The 17699-nt window shown below is 41.6% G+C and overlaps 1 protein-coding gene across 1 annotated transcript in view; it reads right to left on the reverse strand.

Moving 5' to 3' along the window:
• Positions 1 to 17699, reverse strand: part of plpp4 (phospholipid phosphatase 4) — a gene marked incomplete at both ends in the record, with an annotated part of 78416 nt that overhangs the window by 36757 nt on the left and 23960 nt on the right. The window contains one exon of the mRNA XM_080449490.1: positions 9265 to 9373. Coding sequence (XP_080305616.1) covers positions 9265 to 9373 — 109 coding nt within the window. The remainder of the gene's footprint in view (positions 1 to 9264; positions 9374 to 17699) is intronic.

Genomic DNA, 17699 nt, shown 5'->3' on the forward strand with positions numbered 1-17699 from the left:
ATCTTAGTTGCCATGGAAACATGTTTCGGTCCTTGGAAAACATCAGTGGGGAAAGTTTTGTTGCTCTGAGGTGGGTCTCCCCTCTGATGGTGCTAAAATAATTGGGATGAAATTGCCTTGTTTTCATGCTGGTAGAAAGAGACCCAGGGACATGACTAATGATTTAAACATGGAAGCTTTGAATGAAAATGTCATTACACAAATGGTCCCTTTGTCGAGGGAGGTGCCTGGCGCTAAGACCAATTTCACATTTGTGTCACCCGTGACATTCTCACAGATGTTGGACTATGAAAGAGTGAGTGTGTGCGTGCGTGCATGCGTGCGTGCGTGCGTCCGTGCCATTTTACAGGCATTGAGAAATCGAATTGCAGTAGTCAATTTGCCTGACTCTGGTTGCTGTGTGAAGCTGAATTTATAACTTTGTCTCTTTGCCCCAGTATGCACTGAGGAGTCAATATCATTGGGACGAGGGGTAAGCACGCACATCCTAAAACAATTAATCGGGTGCTGGACAACAATACGTACATCAGGAATGGGAAGTCCGCACACCGTTTGAGCTCCCAGTGGAAGAGTATTAGTTTATTGTTAGGCAACGTTTCGACCGTAACGGGTCTTCGGCAAGACCTGATGAAGACCTGTTACGGTCAAAACGTTGCCTAACAATAAACTAAAACTCTTCCACTGGGAGCTCAAACGGTGTGCGGACTTCCCCTCTTTTCCTGAGTCCACGATTCATAAAGAGGTTCGTAAATATGGGGTGACTCAGCAGTTTCTCTCTGATCAAATCTGTCACTTTACTGAACAGTGTTGCCATGTCCGCTTATTATAAGCGAATTTGGGCTTATTTTTCTGTAAAGTTGCTTGTAAATATTGGTAGCTGTGGAGTGCGCTTTTTTGGGCTTGTTTCTAAAGTGTAGTTCATTATTTGGGCTTGCTTCACAATTGTTCAATTATTTTAACCGTGGTTCTCAAATATTTTTATGTCATGGACCCCCAAGTTAATATGTAGGCTAATTTATCCCTATAAGCCCCATCTGAAAATGTGTTGTGCCAGCTGGAGCCCCTTACCAGATTTGTGTTGTTAGAATGTTTAAAAAATATTCCAAATATTCCGAATCAGAATCAGAATCAGAAGACTTTATTGCCATGACATGTGAACATGTTAGGAATTTGATTTGGTACAGCGGAGCACAGTTTACAACAGACAGAAACAACACTCCCCAACACCACAGCAGCCATGGGCGGCGCTCTCTTGGGCGGGTTGCCCGTTCCCTCACTGCAACGAGTTTTGGACGGGGAGCGGGGGTGGGATAGAATGGGGTACACAGGCAAAAAAAAGCACTGCTCGCACGCTCTGCTCCCAAAAGGGGGCAGAGCGTCCGAGGAGCAAAAAAAACACCAGGGTGGAGTGGGGAGGGGAGCAGTGATAGGATGATAGGAGCGGGGGGGGGGGGGGGGCGAAGGCATGTAGTGCAGACATGTGTGTGTGTGTGTGTGTGTGTGTGTGTGTGTGTGTGTGTGTGTGTGTATGTGGAACTCTGTGACATGTCCTTGGGCTTCACCCAGTTCAGAGCAGTCTCTTGGCTGATGGCAGAGCTTATCGCATGTTGTTGTTGTGCGATAGCAGCGAATTGTAAGGCTGCGTGAGACGTCCTTGAATGGCTTCCGAACCAAAGTCATAACACCAGGTGTCCATGAGGGGGGCTGGTGGAGGGGGGGTGGGTTCTTGGTATGGGTACGGTTCTGGGGAGGGGGGAGGGGGGGGTGGGCATCTTCTTCTCTGCATTTCGCTGACAATTTATCTACTATTTATCCAAATGTGGGCCTTCCAGTCTGTCCATGCCCGCTCTGATCATGGTCAAATAGCCTTGCACATTTTATTTCAAGATATATATTTTTAAATAGCAGATCTACAACCTCACAACGCATCACGAAGCGCTTTGAGCTTGTAGATTGGCTTGTAGATCGGCTATCTCCAATGTATACACTACAGTATATAATTTCAATGTATACAGTGTATATATATATATATATAGGTTTACAGTTCTCATATGGCTAGCTTCTTTTGGGCTTATTTTCATAGACCTGGTTGCTTATTTCTCTCACAGAATCTGGCAACACCGGAGCCACTCGTCACTCTCCTCTAACATGTTCGCACAGTCCTCTTATTCATGGCTTGGTTGACCAAATGCTCTAACAGCATCAAATCTGCCATAGTGCCCAGTCTGAGAGCCGCCCCAAGTCCTTTATATAGCACCATTAATCACTTTGAACAAGCTGGTCATGATTAGGCCTCAGCCTATTTATTTCATTTCAATTTAAAAAAAATTATTTCATATTTTGTCTTTTAAAAAATGTGTTGACACAAGTTGGCCACATACATATTTTATTTGAGGTTTGCCACTGTTGTAATTGATTTTGACATGAAGAATAAAGCATTCTAAAGACATACGCACATTTCAGCCCTGGTAAGACAGCCTTGGGGCTGACCTGAGAACGTGCGCACCTGACGCACAAAACACAGACCAAAAAACTTTTATGAATCCGACTGCAGGTGTAGGATTTGTCCTAAATGCCGGTACGTACAAAATATGGTCGTAAATCCCTTTATGAATCCGGGCCAATATCATTGACCAGGTAAATAATATTCCATATACATTCCATAAAGCAGGCTCTAACACAGTCAGTCCCCGGATAATCCTGTGTATCACTAACTTGTAATGGTCCCATGAATAAACGAAAAAGTGTAAAATATACAATAATAATAAACAATGATAAACTTTTTTTTGTAGTATACAATAAGAGTTACAGTATAGCAAGCCCTCATTTGCACATTTAGTTTCTGTACGTTTTGCTCAGCACCAAAGAAAGGGGGATGTGCGTAAAAAAATCTATAATGAATGTGTAATATGAAAATGAGAAACTCTTGGGGCTGGATCCAGGCTAGTACAGCTTAATGAAAGTCTTAGTCAAATGTCACGTACGTTACCGGAAATCATTCCTGACTATTTTTATTCCCTGATAAATTTCAACCATTTCAGGGCAATTTTCAGGCAAAATGACATGGATGAGGAGCGTCTGCCAGGTGTCAGCATTAAGAACACTTAACTCAAAGATTCATATCATCACCAGGGGTGCCTTTTTTTCTGCCACTGACATTTTAGCAGCCTGTCATTGCAAGACTTTCATTGGCATTCAAGTTTGTGACTTCTGTCATAATTGTCAAGGCATGGCGAGAGAGTATGTTTTACCCTCCGTCCGTCCGTGTGTGTGCGTGTGTGTGTGTGTCCTGTCCGTGTGTTAGCAGCTTATCTCCGGCACCGTTGGCCCGGTCGCTGCGAAACTGTGCACACACACTCCCTGGATGCCAATTCAGAAACTCTGCCTCAAATTTTTCATTCACATGGGCCTGTTATAGCGCCACCTGGAGGCCGATTTGTGCAAAACCCATTTTTTAATATTACTCCTACAGATTTTATCCAAACGTCATGCAAATCGGTACACAGTATCTCTATAGTCATGTGATCAACACGGATCTGTCAGATTTCCCATTTTCCATCCTCATTGGCTAAGGTTGGCTTCCAAAATTTGCAGGATTGGTCAGTTTCAGGGACGTGCAGAAGGATTTGGAGAGGCAGGGGCTGGAATTTCAAAAGGGCACTTTTGTTTCACGGACAATTATCATACTTTTAGGTCCAAAAACCCGAAAAGGTATCACTGCGTGCTTAATGGCCTCAAAGTCACGCACCCAACAAGCTTTGAACTGAGCAGATTGGACATTCCGTTCCAGAGATAATGGCCAAAACATCTTGAAAACGGCCACTTTCGCCGATTTTGGATCGCAGATTTTTGGCCATTGTCGCCCGTTTTTTTTTAATAACACGGGATAGGAAGGTCGTACGGCGACATACTAGATACCTGAGAAAAGTTCACTTTGAGCTGCATCCAACACACCCACTGGCATTTCCGTCAGCCTTACCGTTAGGCCGCTAGAATTTGTCTTCCTTTTTTTTTATTTTTCCAGTCTGGAGAGGGCACTTTTTTTAGCGACGGGTAAAAGGGCAGGGGCTCAAGCCCCCTTTCATGTCTATGTGTGCACGTGCATGGTCAGTTTTAAACAAAATGCCTCAAATCATGAACGCAGCTTGCGATTTCCGTGAGATTTCACAAACACATTCCCACTAGGCTGAGGAAGAAATGCCACCCCTTTTCACATTGGCCACCAGCAGGTCTAATTTAGCAAAACACATTTTTGGAACAAAATGCCTCAAATCATGAATGCAGTGTCCGATTGCCGTGAACGACCTAAGAATAAATGGCACCCTTTTCACATTGGCCTACTATAGCGCCACCAGGAGGCCACAATAACGTACCTGACCTGGCGAGACCTGTGCTCCGAGGAGCACTTTTTCTAGTTCTTTATGGAAGACACTGAAATGGTAATTAGAAATAATGGAATATACTGTACTAGCAGTGCATTTATGTGTCGCTATACTGGTTAGGCCATCGGGTGACTAAATGATTGTTAAGGGAAGCATGATTAACAATATTCATATTAATGTGAATATCCTGAGAAAAGCTTCCTGAGGTCCACTTGAAGTATGTTTGGCTGTCAACGGTGTACAACGGTTAGCAATTAGTGTGATAATTAGTCAGTACTCAAATACTTTTTTATGATTAATTCAAAATTCAGTTTGTGAGAAAATACAGTTATTTCATTCATACATATTCAATTTTACGAGTCATTTAATAGTATTCAGCTCATGGAGAGTGATGGCTGCTTGCTTGATGCAGCGGAGAACCGTTGTTTATCCATGTAAAAGTTCTGTATACGATCAGCCTTAACATCCCATTTGTCCCCAGGGCAACCAGTGTAATTAGGTTGTAGCAAGCAGACTATGTCAGGCCTTCACCTTATACGGTATAGCTGTTAGAAAAGTCAATCTTGCTGTAACATTGTGCTCACTCAACTGTGCCATTTTAGATGGTGTGCCTTCCTATAAACTGTTTGTCATAGAAGGGTGCAGCTTTGTTTTCCTATTTACAAGCAGAGATGGGAAGTAACGAAGTACAAGTACTTTGTTACTGTAACGAAGTACTTTTTTCGAGTATCTGTACTTTACTGAGTACTTATTTTTCTGACTACTTTTTACTTTTATCCGTTACATTTTAACACAAGTACTAGTACTTTCTACTGAGTACTTTTTCAAAACAGGCTCGTTACTTTTGTTTTAATGCTAAATATTAATGTTGCACGTCAGTATAGCTCTGGCCAGAGTGAGTCACACACACCGGTGTGTAACATAGGCCTACTGCAAATGTCTACTTCCTGTAACTAGACAAAAAAATAAAGCTAGTGTTGACTAATCATATCACCAGATGCTCTTATTTTGAAATCATTTTTAAAGGAAGTGTGTCCTGTGACTTAAACACGTTGGAAGTGCGTTCTTTTTGAACCTCCGAAGCATTAGGTGAGTGGTTATTAATTATATCATGATACTGGCTATTAAAATTAGTTCTACTCTGTGTGTGTAAAGACAAAAGTCCGCACAACTGTAGCTTTGGTTTAAAAAAAAAGTCTACATGGTCTTCAGGTGCACAACTTTTTGGTCATTTCTGGCTTTGCTTGTTAGCTGTGTGTGTGTGTGTGTGTGTGTGTGTGTGTGTGTGTGTGTGTGTGTGTGTGTGTGTGTGTGTGTGTGTGTGTGTGTGTGTGTGTGTGCATGCCTGCGTGTGTGCGTGTGCGTTTACTTTGAAGTAGCCAGTAGACTTGTCTAGTAGACAGACACACACAGCAAGCGATGGCATTACCAACTTGTTAATGCCATCTCTTGCTGTGTGTGTCTGTCTGTAGTATGTTAACAGTATAGTGGCACACTACTACATCTGGTCACCTCGATGTAAAATTGGCTATTTTGTTCAAACTGTAAAAAAAAAAAAAGAAAAAAGATGGGGGTAAATAGTCTAAAGCAGGGGTCTTCAACGTTTTTCAGGCCAAGGACCCCTTAGCTGAGAGAGAGTTGAAGGAGGGACCCCCCTAGCTGAGAGAGAGATGAAGGAGGGACCCCCCTAGCTGAGAGAGAGAGATGAAGCAGGGACCCCTTAGCTGAGAGACAGATGAAGCAGGGACCCCCTAGCTGAGAGAGAGATGAAGCAGGGACCCCTTAGCTGAGAGACAGATGAAGCAGGGACCCCCCTAGCTGAGAGAGAGATGAAGCAGGGACCCCTTAGCTGAGAGAGATGAAGCAGGGACCCCTTAGCTGAGAGAGATGAAGCAGGGACCCCCACTACATATTGTATAAAATTGTGTTCCAGATTAAACATTTTCATAGATGTCATTTATTAATTTCAGACATTTAACCACTTAAAACCTTCAATAGTCTACTTATTAGTGTGGTTGCCCTAACAGGGCAACCAGACTATTGTTATCCTCCAGAGGCCCTAGCGGTTTATTTTCAACCGCATCTCCTCCCACAGTTTATTTTTCCCAATTTAGTGGCATATGTCAAAATGACCGGCCTCACCGGGAATCGTGTGCTTGTATTTTGCTAAGAGATTGGTTACATAGTTTAATTGATATTGATTTATTAGTGCATTAAACTTCCCCATCCACTTTCATGGGAAAATGAAAAAACTCCCATTCAAGTATTTCTTTCTCAGAAACCGTAAGGGCTAGAGTTTCAAGACTTGGAGGGGTGGTTCATGATTTAGTCCAAAATTATTTAAAAAATAATTACACCAGTCGGCCTCATGGTGGCGCTATAACAGCCCACTTTACGTTTTGGCCTTTAACTCTTGAACCGTAGGTCGTAAAATAAAAATCTTTTTTCCCCTAGATTCCTTAGGTCATGACGCATTTGTGTCAGGATAGATTTTCCACCATTTTGAATTTTGTTCAAAACACACTTTTAGCTCCTCCTCCCACACATTTTGTCCAAATTTCCTATGTCAAAAATCGGTACACATGATCTCTGGGCCCATGCGATAAACATATCCAAACGGCATTTTGATAGTCCTTACCGTTCGTCCGTAAATGGCTTCCAAAGTTAGTGGGAGGGAACCGTTTTACCAAAAATATTTTTTTCTTGGAAACCGTAAGTGCTAGAGTTAAAAGACTTTGAAGGGAGGTTCATAGTTTATTGCCAAATTATTAATAAAATAATTACACCAGTCGGCCACATGGTGGCGCTATAACAGCCCACTTTACATTTTGGCCTATAACTTTTGAACCGTAGGTCGTAGAATGAAAAAATCTTTTCCCCTGGATTCCTGGGTCATGTGGGAGGGGCCCGTTTTACCAAAAATGCCAGAAATCACGAACGAAAGGTCCAGTCAAACCCAAATTTGAATCACATGTCAAGGTTGGTTTACTCAACAAATCTATTAACTATTTTGATAGTCCATACCGTTCGTCCGTAAATGGCTTCCAAAGTTAGCGGGAGGGGCCCATTTTACAAAAAAGCCCACAAATCACGAACAAAACGTCCAGCCAAATTTGAATCACATGTCAAGTGTGGTTTACTCAACAAATCCCCAAAGGAATTTCCACTTTGATCCATAGGGGGCGCCACAAATGCTCAAAATGTAACCGTTTGATGCAAAAACCTTATTTTGGGGGGATCAATCCTCTCAAAATGAAATGCAAGTGATCTCAGGAGTTGCGTGACAATGTAATTGGCACAGCCTCCAACGGTATTCCTCCCAGCGTATTCCTCGAGTCCCGGCGGCAGCGACCCGCGACTGGCGTCGGTGCAACCACACTCTGCAATTGCCCTGAATTGCGACGCGTCTAGTTAGTACTTGATTTGCTCCTTTTCCCCCCTACACCAAACCTCTTTGCCGAAAATAGCCGATCTACAAGCTCACTACGCCTTGCAGCGCGAGGCGTTGTGAGCTTGTAGACCCTAGACCCTAGGGGTCCCGGACCCCCTGTTGAAGACCCCTGGTCTAAAGTAAAGTCTATATGATTAGAACATGCATAAACATTCGACAATTTAGCTGAGTAGGATGGGGTAGGACTACGCTACTGTATTTTAACATCAGTCATAATGGTGGTAGCCTACTTGGAGAAGCAAATATTTTCTCAGGTGGTACTCAGTGTAAAAAGGTTGAGAACCACTTATTGATTTCAAGAGTTGGGTCGACTACTTGTATGATTCGTCACATCACAGTTTGGAAACCAATCCTGGGCCAGTTTTAAGACGTGAGTTTGGTGGGGATCTTTTAAGTTTAATAGCCTTGGGGTACAATTGGCTTTGCACAGAAATATCCGGTAAAAATACTCTTACTTTTACTCATAAAGTACATTTCAGAGCCTGTACTTTTTTACTTTTACTCAAGTAATTGTACTTCTACTCGAGTACAGAATGTCAGTACTTTTCCCATCTCTGTTTACAATTTTTTGAGAGGCTGGAACATCTGGTTTGGTTTTTGTCGTTAATTAGCAAAAATTTGCAAAGCCAATATGATCCTGTAAACTTCATAGCTGTCCTCAAAATATAATTGGGCCTAGAAGATGTTATCCCCTAATAGCTTGCCCCCAGAGATGCAAACAACGCACTCCCTCAGCGAGCTCCGCGGCAGGAGCCCTGTTTGGGTGGCAATGGCATCCTCTAAGTAATATAAGTGTGTTCTGACTCCATCTATTACTTTCCATCCACAGTCAGGTTTTGGTGATGCCGCCTCTTAGATTTTAAAGTATGTGTACAACCAGTAAATGCAACGGTGAAACCGTTGCATTTACTGTGTTAGTGCAGTTATCTATGCACATAAAAGAATAATATTCAGCAAAATCATAACACAAACATTATTCTTGTGAAGCAGCTTTGTGCTTATAGTTGAAGTATTTATAAAGATTGATATTTTCATTTGGATCTATCTCGATTTGTCCTCTATAGAGGGCCCTTGCCACTGACACAAACATGGCAATTTGTGCAGCTTCAATCACAAATTGCACACTTGCTATTGATAGCACACAAAATAAATGACAGAAATGCCACGATCAGTGTGAGACTTACAGTAGCTCTGTAAAGTGTTTCCCATAGCCTATTTATTGGCAAAGACTTACTTAAGCAGTGACAAAAAGGGTTTTAGAATATTGATCTACCAAAATGATTTCTGAGCATTACTGTTAATGCTAAGACTTCAACAAAGGCTCAGGGGCAGGGACAATAATATCGCAGATGGGGAGGTATTGATGATCAACTTGTGAGAATTGAATCTGTGTGTAATAGGACAAATGTGTAATCAGAAGAGGCTACTTACGAACATAACCCTTTTGGGTATGTGATCTGACTCCACCAGAGGGTTTTTGTACAGCCAAAGCTCTTCTGGTTGGATAACTCTCTCAAAAGGCTCCAGGAACTCTGTGAATCTGTGGCACAACATAATAAACATTGATTACTGGTGCTGTTTGCATAATGTTTTCCAAGCTAATCTTTATTTTACTGTACCATAATGTTGTGTTGACACATACAATCAATAATCATCAGTATCATTGAGTTCTGCTGTTGTTCTCTATTTGTTTTGCCCAGGGATCCAAATGTTAACAAATATTAACGTTAAGTCAAGACAGAATATGCAAATAACACCATATGCTCTGATGAAGGCTCTGGCCAAAACGTGTTAGCAGCCTGAAGAAGCAGCTTTAAAAAAAAGTGCACACAAATAAAATGACAGGCTGAGCCTTGGAGTACCACTATTTCCACGTTTTTTGTATTTTCTTTCATACAGAAGGAACACAATATTCCTCCAATAACAAATGTTGTTTATCCATAACCCTGTCACAACCAAGCCCCCAGAACCCAATGGTTGCATTGAAGCGCAATGGACATGCTGGCCATTCATAGGTACTGCAGCTCAAAACGGCTGGTTGCCACTGTACATGAACGAGCGAAAACGGTTTCGACCAATGGGCTCGACTCACGAGCTTGCGCACAAGCTTGCGCACGGGGCTGCGTTACTGATGTGACGCAAAACGTGTCACAGTGGCCCCAAATAGGCCTCGCCCATCACACTTCACAACCCGGAAGAAGGGGTGAATTCGCCTCATGCGCTGGGTGAGCAACTCAATGCAAGTGGATGGGAGGCGAAATCCGGTGCCCTCTCTATTAGTTTTAACTCTATGGTCAGAACACATCAGAGCCAAGTTTTGCTCTCAACCTATAGGGGCTGAAAATCATTGCTGTAGAATCAGAATCGGAGAGGGTGGTTGTAGTGGTAGTCCCAGGGTCAGTGAGGGGCAGGGGGCTTGTTTGTGGAAAACTGTTCCAAGTGGTTCAAGGTTTCTTCTAGATAGGCTGGTAACTCTTGCTGGATTGCGTGTCGTTAAAGTGTTGTCTGGGATGAGTTGGGTCAGCAATTATCTGGACATTCCTAAAGTCCACCACCATCTCTGCAGTATTTTAGAGCATTGAGTTCAGTTGTTCTGGATGCACCAGGAAGCCAGATGGTCAACTTCAAAACTTAAAGACTTCGAGACCAGTCCCCATTGGAGATTAGGCCAATGAGGTTTGATATGGCTAGAGGTGCTGCTGTCTGTTCGTAAAGAGAAGAGCAGAGGAGAGAGCACTGGAGAGGTCTGGAGTGCCAAGATACATTTACCCGGACGCAGTTGCTGCTTCCTGTCTGTAAAGGAAGTCAGCACAGTCAGGGATGCTCAGCTGGATGAGCTGGTCTTGGAGTTGGGAAAATAATGTTGAATGCTGAGCTGAAAACAGGATTCTGGCGTAGATTCTAGGGAATCCGTGAACAATACAGTACAATGCGATGATTATTTTTTATTCTGCTTAGAGGGGCAAGGAAAGGCAAGGCTCTTTCACCTAGATAACCTAGATTAAAGAGCCCTACTGTTTACAACCACACATTAGCATGCCCCTGCATTCTCTAGCCTTTTCCTGGCCACTCAGCGATGTGCCAGATGTGACCTTATTCTGTGCGTTTTGTTTTGTTCACCCCACTATAACATATTTCAAAAGCATCTCTTCCATAGCAGTGCCCTAGGCTACAGTTCTTCTTTCTACCATAGCCAGAAAATTAATATTTGAAATAACACAACACTGAAAGTGAAAATAATGTATTTCAAAACAAATATAGTACATATTATACAAAATAATAATAAATAAATACATCATAAACTATTTTTATTGATTGGCAAATAGCCCCTTGTGAGTTAAAAACAGCAAAACAATTAATATAGAACCGCAATTCCACAAATTGGATATGGAAGAACCTAGTGTAAATATAGAGGTAAGAGAGGCATGTGGTTTTCCCCCTTAAAATGCTTCACATATAGGGGGGATTTATACACTTAGGGGGATACCGCTTGTGAAGGTCTCATATTGCATTTCATTGCTCTGCTCCAACTTAACCATAACCATAATTGTGTTCTTATTCTGGGATGAACATTCGACAAAAATAGCAGATCTAGAAGCTCGGGGGGGGGGGGGGTAGATTTGTGTATCCAATGGGCAATCTGCCCATTAAGTTTTGAAATATCTTGTGTGAAAGTGGAAATTGTGGCCTAAGGGTGGCACTAGAGGAGATGACATTAGGTCACTAAAATCAGTAGGGGTCTTCCTCTACAGAGAATAAGGTGCACATCAAATTTCATCGCAATCCAACCAGTAGTCTTTGAGATATCTCACGCTGTGTGGATGGATGGACCAACAGGAATTAATCTTAGAGCCCTAAAAAGTCATTAATGTTAGAACAAGGATATCTTCATATGCATGTTTGCAATACAAGTAGATGATTACAAATGAAATAAAGGAAAACCTTGTAGAAGAACATAACAACATTCTAGCAGTATCTCAGCTGATCAGTATGCAGCATCTAGGAGAACAGACAATGCCTCATTTTACACCTTGCTGAGTCTCCGCGCACGATTCACTTCAGCCGCATTACATTTACCCTAAACATCACCAAATAAATTACACTGTGTGCTAATGACACTATTTGCTTCATGAATAACTCATCCCTCCCGTCCCTATACCCGGCTCATCTGCTCCGTTGCTCAGACTCACTGAGAATGTTATTAAAGTCCCAGAGGATTAGGAGCTGATACTGATATAGTCAGTGAAGACATATCCATGCCTGCCCATCCAACACACACACACACACACACACACACGCACACACACACACACGCATACACAAATGCAGAGCCTCCACTGCATCCTAAGTCATTAACTACTGCCTGCATTTATCCAAAAATAATAATAATAATAATAATAATGATTGAACACACTCACACACACAGGCTAAGCAGAAACAGATGAAGAGTGATCTGTGGAGGATGTCTTCATGGGTTTTGCTGCCCACACAATCACTGCACTTTAAGTAAATTAAAGTTATATCAAAGCTCAAACCAAAGTGGCAATTGTATTACAGTCTCTGGGCTACATTCTGGGCTACATGAAAGTTGTGTACAATGGTACACCCCTACCCTTGCTGCGTTCAAAGCCTCCCTCAAAACCCACCTTCTCAGACTTGCTTTCCCCGCCTAACTCATTTCAAATCTCCTTTTCTGCCTTTTAGTCTTAACTTAATGTCTCTTTGCTCAATTCTTAGCCTTTTAACTATTTCTCTCCTAATAAAGTGTTTGTTTATTTATTTATTTATTTATTTATTTAATTTCTTTTTGGGGGGGGTGTTGTAAAGCAACTTTGGGTACTATAACAAGCGCTATGTAAGTTTGATGTATTATTATGCATTATTATAACCTCCAGGTCCTTGGCCAGACAGTATTCTGTTTTAAAGTTCAGGGCTGCATACTGGGGTTGCATGCAGTCTGGCATAGAAAGTTGACGGCCTTTATGTATGTCCATGACGGTTAAACACAAGACAGTATGTATCTGTCTTATACCATGAAATCATTAACAAACAGACAATAAAATATCTATCAATTATGTATTATTATGGTTGAATATAACTGGCCAATTATAAATGGATTGCATTTAAATAACGCTTATTCTAGTCTTTTTTTAAAAAGGCCATGAAAAGTACTGGCCTGCTCATCAGGAGCAGTGTCAGTGTCTTGCTCAAGGACTCTTTGACACATAACCAGGAAGAGGCGGGGATCGAACTTGGAACCTTCCTGCTCCTAGACAGGCACTTAACTCATTGAGTGCCATTAACGTGTTTCACGTGTTTTAGCGCTATGGTGCAACAACGTGTCATTAACGTGTTTCACGTGTTTTTGAAACCCAAGATATCATTATCTGAAGATTTGCAGCTCCATCCACTCCTTGTTTAACTTATAACTGAAAAAGGCTGTATCTCGCTTCCTAAGCACTTTTTTTTTACTTTGAAAAATAAATAATAATAATCGTAATGGCCAGAAATAGATAATAATAATTTGGGCACTCAATGAGTTAACCTCCTGTATACCACTGCCACCCCCAAAGCAAAGTGATTAACAAAACGAAACCATATTAGTTTAAAGTAATAGAAAATATTAAAGTGAATTAAATTAGTTAATTCGTTAATTGAGCAGGAGGAAGCAAAAACAACAACAGCAACTCCAAATCATGTCATGGAAACATGTAGCCGGTTTAAGAGCAACACTATGCATGAAATGCCCCACAAAGTGGAATGAATCAATCAAGTAACCGTCATGGCCATGGGATAATAACCTTCCTGTTGGAGAAATAGTATCAAAATCACCTCCAATGGATCAATGCGTCCCACACATTCTTCTTCTTGGCTTGGCATTCAGATTGGATTTTCGCCTCACGTTCCCTAATTCATACTTATAAAACTTCATCAAAAGAGACTGCGATAGGCTCAGAGCCAAACACAGCCAGTATTAATCATCATGTTGTTATTCCTGCAAGAGGTGCCTGTCCCGTAGCTGAAATTAATGTTATTTCTATTGTGATTTAGGGGACCAATATCTCAGCAATAAAAAGCACCTCCTTTACACACGGAGACAGGGGATACATTTGTCAGTGTGAAGGTGAAAGGACAGTGTTGATCATCATCCCATTAGTGGAGCTAATATCAGATCTGCTGACGCTAATGACAGACTCCGGATGCACCGCAATCTAACATGCTGTGAAGTAATTGGATGTGCTTCGGTTCAAAGCACTCCCACTGTGTGTGGGTGGGTGTGTGTGTGTGTGTGTGCGTGTGTGTGTGTGTGTGTGTGTGTGTGTGTGTGTGTGTGTGTGTGCGTGTGCGCGTGTGTGTGTGTGTTCTTTTTTCAAGGTTCAAGGTTTCTTTATTGCAACATCTTGTTTACAGCTACATAAAAGTACAATAGTGTGTGCATGCATGCTGTGTGCTGTAGTGGAAAATACATCATATATGTCCATGCAGAAGGAGAATGCATACACCTAACTGTATTTGATTATAATGTAGCAAGCAGATCACAGCTGATTCCATCATTTGCTGTTCTTTGACAAACAGCTTAAAGGGTTCTCAGTTGATTCAATCCGGGTGCAACTGAGCATGTTCATAGCAGAGGCACAGATAACTGTTTTTCTACAGAGGCTAACTTTCATCAGAGTTGCATCAAGATGCTGGGCAACCCCTGACAGCTCATAGCAGAACCACGGGGTACCTGTTGCCTCAGCCAGTTAGTGTACAGGTGATATGCTCCTACATAGCGAGTGTGAGGACCCAAGTTTGAATAAGACCCCCATCGTGTCTCGCATGTCTCTCCTCTCTTTGCCCTTGGTTTGATGTCTCTCTACACTCTCCTGACTGATATAGCCTAAATATAACAATAAATAAATACATTTTTAAAAGAGCCACACACTTTTTGAAAACGTTAGATTACTGTATGTCCAATGTTGAAATGCTGTGTCAGGTAATGGTCCTCTTATTAAGGGGTTGTTAACATTCAATGACAGTAGCCTCGGGTACCCATGCGTTGTTTTTTTACATTCAATGGACAGAGGGTATACCATAAGTCAAGTTCATTAAAGGACCATTTGTTGGAGTGGAATGTTTAGCTCACTGACTATGACTCACGGTACAACTGACATTACTGACCATTTCCAAAGCATACTGTGGTTTGTTTTATTTTTCAGTTTTATATTTACAGTATGAAAAACAACTTGCAGAGAATGGAAACTTGTAATCCATCACACTAATATCATTGTATTTTTTTTTTAAAGGAGAAAAAAAGAAAACTAATAATAAAGAAAGATCTATATTTCTTATTAAAGCCATGTTATTGCGTTTTAATGCATTTTAAAGCACAGATTTATTTGAAAAGTCTAGCAAAAGAAATCCCTGGATAAAAGATTGAAGGAAGATATTCAAACATCCATGACTTATTAACTGTGCAATGATGTTTAGCCAACAATGACTCAATTATTCAAGTAAGTTCATTAACTTGAGATGATAGAGAACAAAGGAGTGCTTTGGGATATGGAAGCTGTGAGTGCAATATTGAAGGTGCTCTTTCTCAAAGTGGTGTATTTAATTAGCCTGGTAAACCCCTCCCTCCGGAAATCTCATTTCCATTTGATATTAGGAAGGAGTCTGGCCTGAGCGCCTGTCTGGGCGTTTCTGCGGAGTTCATAACATGAACTCTCCTATCACAGCGTCCTCGCTCATTGTTCTATGATTGACAGCGCATGTTGGCCAATCAGGTGGAACCCGAGTGAACCCGAATGGAGCCGAGTGCAGCCGAGCGAAATGGAACGGCGGCCATTAAAACTTTGTCCGCTGTTTTGTCCGCTGTTTTAAAACTTCTAAACGCTCTCAAACTTCTTTTTAGTGGCACGGAATTTACTTTTAAGAAGCCTATTTGAAAATAAAATTTCAGAGAACTGTCAGGGGCGGGCATTGACATTCATGTATCCGACTAAAGTAACCTATTTTCAGGCATGGCCCTTTGCGTCAAGTTGCTCTGTGGTGGTGGTGGAACAAACTGCTGATTGGCTGAAGGGTTGGTGGTGGAACGAACTGCTGATTGGCTGAAGGGGTTGTCAGTCAATAGTATTACTCCCGCCCACAGCCAAAAAGCCAAACAGGCCCCCATGCCAGACTCACTCCGGGTTTACCAGGCTAGTATTTAATACCTTACTGAAGTAAAGATTCAAGGCATTCTTATCTTAGACAGACGTAAACAAAAAAGAGTAATAATAATAATATTAATATTTATTATTATTATTATTATTATTATTATTAGTATGGACCAGAGGTCCGGGGGGAGACAAACCCAAGGAAGGTAAATTAAGGAAGGGACACCGACAGCATTTTCTCTATCCAGCAATTCCAGCTGGCAGATTGCAATTCCGGCTGCAGCCGGGAGTTTGATGGAATGCAGATGGCAGTCAATGAGAGCCAGGTGTACCGGCTTATAAATAATCACCATTTCTGAATGATTGAGACCCTTGTAAAATACTCGGTCCAGGAAAATAAAAGAGGACATATCACATGTTGTTTTTTCTGCTGTATTGCTTTTCGATGTGTACACTGTGTAATTGTATAGAGGTATCTAAAGAGGGAAAAGTAAGTTTATGAACGTGGCAAAGTATCGCAAGACTGTCCATCATTGCCAGTCTGACAACCAAATCTTGCGATACTACCGAGGCTGAAATGATACCTGCTGTTGTTGCCTCAATAAAACTACCTACTGGGCACATCGAAAAACTAGTGATCACAAAACAACCTGTGATATGTCTTATTTTATATTCCTGAACCGATTATATGACAAACGTGGCAATCGTTCAGAAATTGTGTTTGTTCAGAAGTTGGTCCAGCCGTCTCTCATTCACTGCAATGCATTTCATCGAACTACTGGTGCGAGTTTGCTACCCATGAGCGTCATGGCGCATGCCTGGCGTCCAGCACGTCCCTTCCTTAATTTGCCTTCCTTGGACAAACCTATGCTATTTTTTTATGTGGCAGATTATTATTTTTTAACAAATAAATAAATCGCGATTTGATAAATCGCTTGTACAGGGTCAAGTGAGGGGGTTGTCAAGGGGCCAGGTTTTTCCCCACTCCTGCCATCTACCGCTCCGCCCATGGCGATTGCGATTGGTGCTTCTCTTCATAGGACAATCATAGTACTGCCCAGAGGGGTGAGGCTAGCGTGTGCTATTATGCACCATAGAGCAAAATGGTATGCACAGAAACATAACACACACTGATTACTCTGAGTGAAAACTGAACTGAACTGTATATGGTTTCTGAGTGTTTAAATGACAATGACAGCCAGATCAAATCATTGCAATGCAAGGATTGTGCCTTCTATGGTAAAATATTCTGGACAAGAAAATCCAACATGTATCCACAGTTTATACACACAGGACAAATTCATATTTTTTTTAATTTGAATGCATTTCATGAAACGGAAATGATGTTTGTAAATTAACTGATATCAGAACGCTATGGAAACTTAGCATATGTTAGTGTACGTGTCGGTGCATGAAGAAACGATGGAAGTGTGGCAGTATCTCAACAGCGTACCACAATCAAGCAGCACTGACAGTGTGCACAACTGTTGAATGCTAATTCTTAAAGACCTGGTGAAATGAAAAATACGTTTTTCACACTTTTAGAGCCTATCCGTGGACATACCTACCATAACCATACCATAACAATAGAAAAAAAGTATTTTTTAGCCTATAAGGTCAATCTTAATTACTTCCTGAAAAAGGCAAACATACTGCGTGATGACATGGACTCTTATGAATATAAATGAATCTTGATTTCATTCACCAGTTTGATTCCCATAG

The sequence above is a fragment of the Gymnoscopelus braueri genome, assembly GCF_963280865.1.
Source record: "Gymnoscopelus braueri genome assembly, chromosome: 14".
Lineage (NCBI taxonomy): Eukaryota > Metazoa > Chordata > Actinopteri > Myctophiformes > Myctophidae > Gymnoscopelus > Gymnoscopelus braueri.